Here is a 5858-nt window from a genome sequence, read left to right on the forward strand (position 1 = left end):
TCATTACTTCTTTAAATGATGAAGTATTTGGGAAAAACATAAGGCCTCCAATTATTTTCTGAAATATTCCCCAGTGGTAAACCATACTACTCTGATTACATATAATATGTAACTTCAATTTAAACTTCTACAGCAAAACATAAGGTTTACTTTTGTCTAAACAAGAGCTGTTTGGTGGGCTGTTGGAAGACCTAGGCTGGGCACAGTCGTGTTATAACTTTATTCATTTCATACATTCCAGTTTAAATTTTATGCAGTAAAAAAGAAAAAAGTTCACTACTCTTGAAAGTGAAAATTTGCCATCTAGTCCTGAAAGGAGATGAGAATATTGACAAGGTCTGATCATAAAGCTGGCATGGAAATAGGCTAAAATTAAGAGTGGATTTTATTGGAGGTCTCTCCCTTGCTAAAAGATCAGCTAATAGAATTGTGACTTAACCTTGCTGAAAAAAATTTCTTTTTTTTTTCCCTTTTTTTTGCATCTTATGTATTTTTTTAAAAGGTCATATAGCAAATTTATTGCAAAAAGGCCCACAATCCCAGCAGTTGCCTTATCGATTGGATTTCTGGTAGCGAGGCCGGGCCCCAGGGCCGCCAAACTTCTTGGACTCTCAGCGCCGAGGATCAGCCACCAGCTGAGTTCGGTCACATTGGATAAGGATGTCTTTTATTTCCTTCTTGAAGGCCTCATCCACATATTTCTGGTAATAAGCCACCAGGACTTTGGAGATGGACTGCTGGATAGCAAAAATCTCCGCGACATGGCCTCCTCCTTTCACACAGACCCGGATATCTACTCCAGCAAAACGTTCCTTGCCTAGCAGGAGGGCAGGCTCCTGCAGCTTGTACTGCAAGGTGCGAGGCTCAGTCATCTCCAGTGGTCGCCCATTCACCTTGATCAGCCCATCGCCTCTCTTGCAGTGGGCTACAGCGGTGGCAGTTTTCTTTCCCCCGAAGACCTGGACGGACTGGAGCGGCCCCTTGGACAGCATGCTGCTGGCGGGCGGCGCAGGCCCAGAACCGGGCTGGAGGCGGAGGAGGAGGTGGTGGCGGCGGCGGCGGCGGCGGAAGCCGAAGACGAGAGCTCCTCACCCGCGCGGCGCTAAAGTTCGAAAGCTGCATCTAATATATTTTTAATACAAGTTTATTTTCTGCCCCCTCTTTCTTGTTCTCTCATTGAATGATACAAAAAATAAAACCTTAACAAATAGGCAATCCTGTTGATAATTTCATAGAGATTGCTATGTGGTACAGTGGATAGAGGGCTGAGCCTGGAGTCAGGAAAACTTGAGTTCAAATTTTGCCTCAGACTCTTACTAACTGGGTGACCCTTAAGCCACTTAACTGCTGCTTACCTCAGCTTCCTTGTCTGTAAGATGAGGATAATAATAGCACCTACTTCTCAGGGTTGTTGGGAGGATAAAATGACATGATATTTATAAAGGGCTTTGAAAATCTTTAAAGCACTATACGAATGCTTTGGGAGGAGCCCAAGCACATTTCAGAAGATTAGTTCTGAGTTGAACTTTTAGATCTTTGTCTGATGAATAAGTTCTAGACCTTGTTCTGAGGAATACTTTCTAGATCTTGTTTCAAGACTAACTTGATTGAACTTACAATGTGAGCTTTTGCTTGTATCTCCTAGGAAGGGTGTAGATAATAAGCCCATCTGATCCCCTTTATACTCAGTACAGATCCACTGGGGATGAATTACTTGTCTTGGACTGTGATGGGAGGAACCACCACTTATGTTAGCCTTTACAAGGGAATCTACATTGCAGTCTTTGCCTTTTTCCTGGTTTCCCTTTTCAGAAGTCAGATCAGAGGACAGCAGAGTTAGAGAGGCACATGACTTCTGGCTGGAGAAGTTCAGGAAGGCCAGCACGGAGAGAATCAGCCACCAAAGCTTTTCATGGCTACCTTGGGGGCAGAGACACATGGGAGGCCACTTAACCTAGGAAGAGAGTTCCTAGATTCCATATTCCTGGCCCCAAAGGCAGTGGTATGACCTCTTAGCCTGACAGGTAGCTGTTATGGACAACATAGTGTTCTGAGTGGTAAGTGTTCCTGAAACCTCATATCCTCTAAAAATATTGTGCCATTTATAGGAAGAAATTTAGTGGCAAAAAGAACAGAAACAGTATTTTGTTGTAAAGGAAGAGAGTCATACCAACTTTCAAAGGATGTAAGATCTTGCCACTATTATAGCTAAACATTTTGATGCCAAAAAGGAGTAGGAAAAAACTCAAATCACTTTGTGAACAATGTCGAATGATACCTGACTTAATCATAGATAGTCTGATAGTTTTAAGGGTCTGAGAAAGAGCTTTCTTTTGTTAAAAGCTATAAAAATATAAGCAAAAGAAAAACAGTTCAAAGACTGAGACGCATTGGAAGACCACAGTGGAGGACCCTTAAAAGGATTAGTCTTGTTTCTTTCTTAACCTCTCCTCCCATTCTGTCTCCCAAAGGGAAAAAAAGGTTAAATACTTGGCAAATGGAAAGATGGAGTTGGGTGACTCATACCAGTCTACTACGTGCAGTCAATTGGAATTGACTTTGAATGCCTTCCCTAAGTTGACACTTGTTTACTCAACAAGAACAAGTTTTTCAAACTGATTTAAGTTTCATTTCCTAGTTCATTTTCTCTCCCCCTTTCTTTTAGCTAAAGTTTCCTGTTTGAACCAAAGTCCAAGGGAATGTTGACTTCCTTCAAAATTGTGCAACAGTATCACTCTGAGGGCATTCCCTCTGGAATGTTAATCAAGGCCACTGGCTAAAAAGCGAGTTATTGAAAAGCAATGGCATCTTTCGTGGCTTAATTCCTTAAGACAAGAGGAAAGAAGAGGCTTGAGTGAAAAGTGACCTCAAGCATACAACCTTAAACTTGACCCATTAAAAAAAAGTTGTGAACATGAGTGAATTTTTAGTACAAATTCATGAAGAGTAAGATGAATATCAATGAGGTGCCATAGTGTAGTTGATCCTGGACTTTCAGTTAGGAAGACCTGAGTTCAAAACCTGCCTCAGATACTTTCTACCTACATGACCATGGGTGAATCATTTAAACCTTTTTTCAGTCTCAGTTTCCTTACCTCTGAAATGGGGATGATCAGAACTGTATTACCTACTGCCCGTGGTTGTTGTGAGTCTCAAATGAGATGGTGTAACATACTTTATGAACTTTAAAGCCCAACATGGTTGGCATATACTATTATTCCAAGATGATTGCAATTAAATGTGTGCAAATTTTTCTTTTTGTTCATTTATTTTTCACAGAATCAGAGAATTTCAGAATGGGAAGGGACCTTGTAATGCAGTAGAAAGGGCATTGGATATGAAGTTAGAACAATCTGCAGCCAGAGATTCAGTTATCTGTTTGGATTATGGTATCACACTGTTTGTTCAGCTGAGCTTGAACTAAGACCCCTGGATCTTCTTCAGATAAATTTCTGCCTTATCATGCTTCCTCCATCTTTGTACTTCTGAAGTTGATTTTTTTGAACCCAGGGATAAGGTTTTACATTTTTTTCTCTGTTAAATTTCATTATATTCTATTTGGTTCAATATTCTAGCCTGTTGAGATCCTCGTGAATTCTGATTTCTGTCATCCATGTGATGTTTCCAGGCTTCAAATTTGATGAGTCTGTTATCTATACCTCTATCCAAATCACTGTTTAAAGACATTTAAACAGCACAGAGACCTAGGGCACCTCCCTGAAAATTTCCTTTCATGTTACTATGATACTCATTATACATATGAAACCATGCAAAACATATTTCAATATTAACTGTGCTCATGTTTTTCCTAGCAGGAAACAGCTTATTTTTTAAATTAATTTTTTTTCCATTATCAAGCACTCAAACCATGCTCCCAAACAAAAAAGACAAATCAAATCCTTGCAACAAATACACAATCAAGCAAGCAAAACACGATGGCCATCTCCAAAAATGTATATCTCATTCTATATACCAAGCTCATCATCTCTCTGTCAGGAAGTGAATAGCAGGCTTCATCATTGGTCCTCTGCAATCATGGTTGGTCATTGTGTTGTCAGAGTTCTTAAAATCTTTCAAAATTGTTTGTTTTGACAATGTAGTATAAATTGTTCTCTTGCTCCTTTTACTCTGCATCAGTTCCTAAGTTTCTCTGAATTCATCTCTTTCATAATTTATTATGGCATTCCATTATAACATACAATAATGTGTTCAAACATTTGCCAATTGATGAGCACTCCCACCCTAGTATCCAGTTTTTTGCTCTTACAAAAGATCTATTATAAATATTTCTTCTTTTTTTGATCTCTTTGAGGGTAGAGGCCTATAGGGATATCATTAGATCAAAAGCAAATGCATAGTTTTGTAACTTTGGGGGCATCATTTCATAGTTGCTCTTCACAATGGTGGTACCAATCTACAGCTCCACCAATGGTGCACAATGTGCTTGTTTCCCACAGCCCCTTCAACATTGGTCATTTTCCTTTTTTTGGTCAACTTTTCCAATCTTATAGGAGTGTGAGGTGCATCCTTAAAGCTGCTGTAATTTGTGTTTCCCTAATGTGATTCGGAACATTTTTTTTAAGTGGCTATAAATAGCTCAGATTTCTTCCCTTGATTTCTTCCTAACCTTTGACTCATGAGATTATTTTTCATAAGCTTCAATAAAATATTGATAAGCTGTGTTAAAAGGAATATTCTTTGGGCTTTTGCCCTGATTAATGAGGCAAAACTCAGGAAAAAAAGAAATGGAATTTATTTTAAAAAATACATCAAGGTAGCAATATGTTGGCAGGTTGATCACTAGAGATCAGCAAGTGATTCCAGATAGAGCTAGTTTTTATCGATAATTTCCATGAGATAAAAACGATTCAGATAGGTCTGTATCAACAGAAGGGGATGGATCATTGTATCAGCTCCTCCCCAATTTTCACATCATAAGGAAATGGGGCTAGAGGGCTTCTATGAGCTGGCTAAAAGGTGGGGGATGACCTGCTGAATTCTGGGTAGCAGGTGATACAAAAGCTGCAGACTGGGTGCTGCCTTCCCCAGCAGCACTCCCTCAATGATTAACAAGTACCCTGAAAACAAGCCAGACTAGAGATGATGGGGGTCACTACGTAGATTTCAATAACTTGCTATATAAATTTCAATACTGTGTCTAAATTATCCTGATATACTATTTTAGTAACCTTTTCTGGGAAATGAGGCTAACCTATTTTTGATGAAACAATACTGGCTTTTTGTAATCACCATTTCTCTCTCTCCTTCCTTCTCTCTCTCTTCTCCTTTCCTCCTTCCCTCCCTTTCCTTCCTTTCTCTCTCTCTCCTTTCCTTTTTTCTCTCTCCCTCCCTCCCCCTCTCTCTACTTCTCTCCCTGTCTCTCTCTCCCCCCCTCTATCTCTCTCTCCTTCCCTTTCTCTCTCTTCTTTCCTCCCTCCTGTCTCTCCCTCCCTCCCTCTTGTCTCTCTCTCCCTCCTTCCCTCTCCTTCCTTTCCTTTCTCTCTTTCTTTCCTCTTTTTCTTCTCTCTCTTCCCCTCTCTCTACCTCTCTCTTCTCTCCCTCCCTTTCCTTCTCTCCCCTCTCCCCTCCCCTCTTCTCTCCCTCTCTCTCCCCTCTCTCTCCATCTCTCCCTTTCTCCTTTCCTCCCTCCCTCTCCTTACTTCCTTTCCTCTCTCTCTCTCTGTCTCTTTTTCTTCTCTCTCTCCCTCCCTCCCCCTCTCTCTCCTCCACCCTCCCATTTCTCTTTCTGTTCTATCTCTTTAAAAACATTCTAAAGTATTGCCAGGAATTGAAGTCAAGCTCACTGCTTTATAATCTGGAAAGTCCATTGTTTTTCCCTTTGGGAGGAGAAAGTGGAA

General features: G+C 40.5%; 1 protein-coding gene across 2 annotated transcripts; it reads right to left on the reverse strand.

Annotated features, from left to right (window-relative positions):
• Positions 1 to 611: 611 nt before the first annotated feature.
• Positions 612 to 1101, reverse strand: LOC118854202 (40S ribosomal protein S16-like). 2 transcript variants are annotated; one of them, XM_036764547.1, is made up of 2 exons: positions 894 to 1101; positions 612 to 842 (listed from the first exon to the last, which is right to left on the reverse strand). In XM_036764547.1, exons 1-2 carry the CDS (start codon positions 990 to 992, stop codon positions 612 to 614), a joined length of 330 nt encoding a protein of 109 aa, XP_036620442.1. In that variant the 5' UTR covers positions 993 to 1101. The 2 variants fall into 2 exon arrangements, with proteins under 2 accessions (XP_036620442.1, XP_036620441.1); XM_036764546.1 differs by having other exon boundaries at positions 612 to 1101.
• Positions 1102 to 5858: the final 4757 nt, after the last annotated feature.

This window comes from Trichosurus vulpecula, chromosome 6 (assembly GCF_011100635.1).
Source record: "Trichosurus vulpecula isolate mTriVul1 chromosome 6, mTriVul1.pri, whole genome shotgun sequence".
Classification (NCBI taxonomy): domain Eukaryota; kingdom Metazoa; phylum Chordata; class Mammalia; order Diprotodontia; family Phalangeridae; genus Trichosurus; species Trichosurus vulpecula.

What these genes read in the sequence shown, in the direction of transcription:
- LOC118854202 (XM_036764546.1), bottom strand. Translation starts at nt 992, where the DNA reads ATGCTGTCCAAGGGGCCGCTCCAGTCCGTCCAGGTCTTCGGGGGAAAG.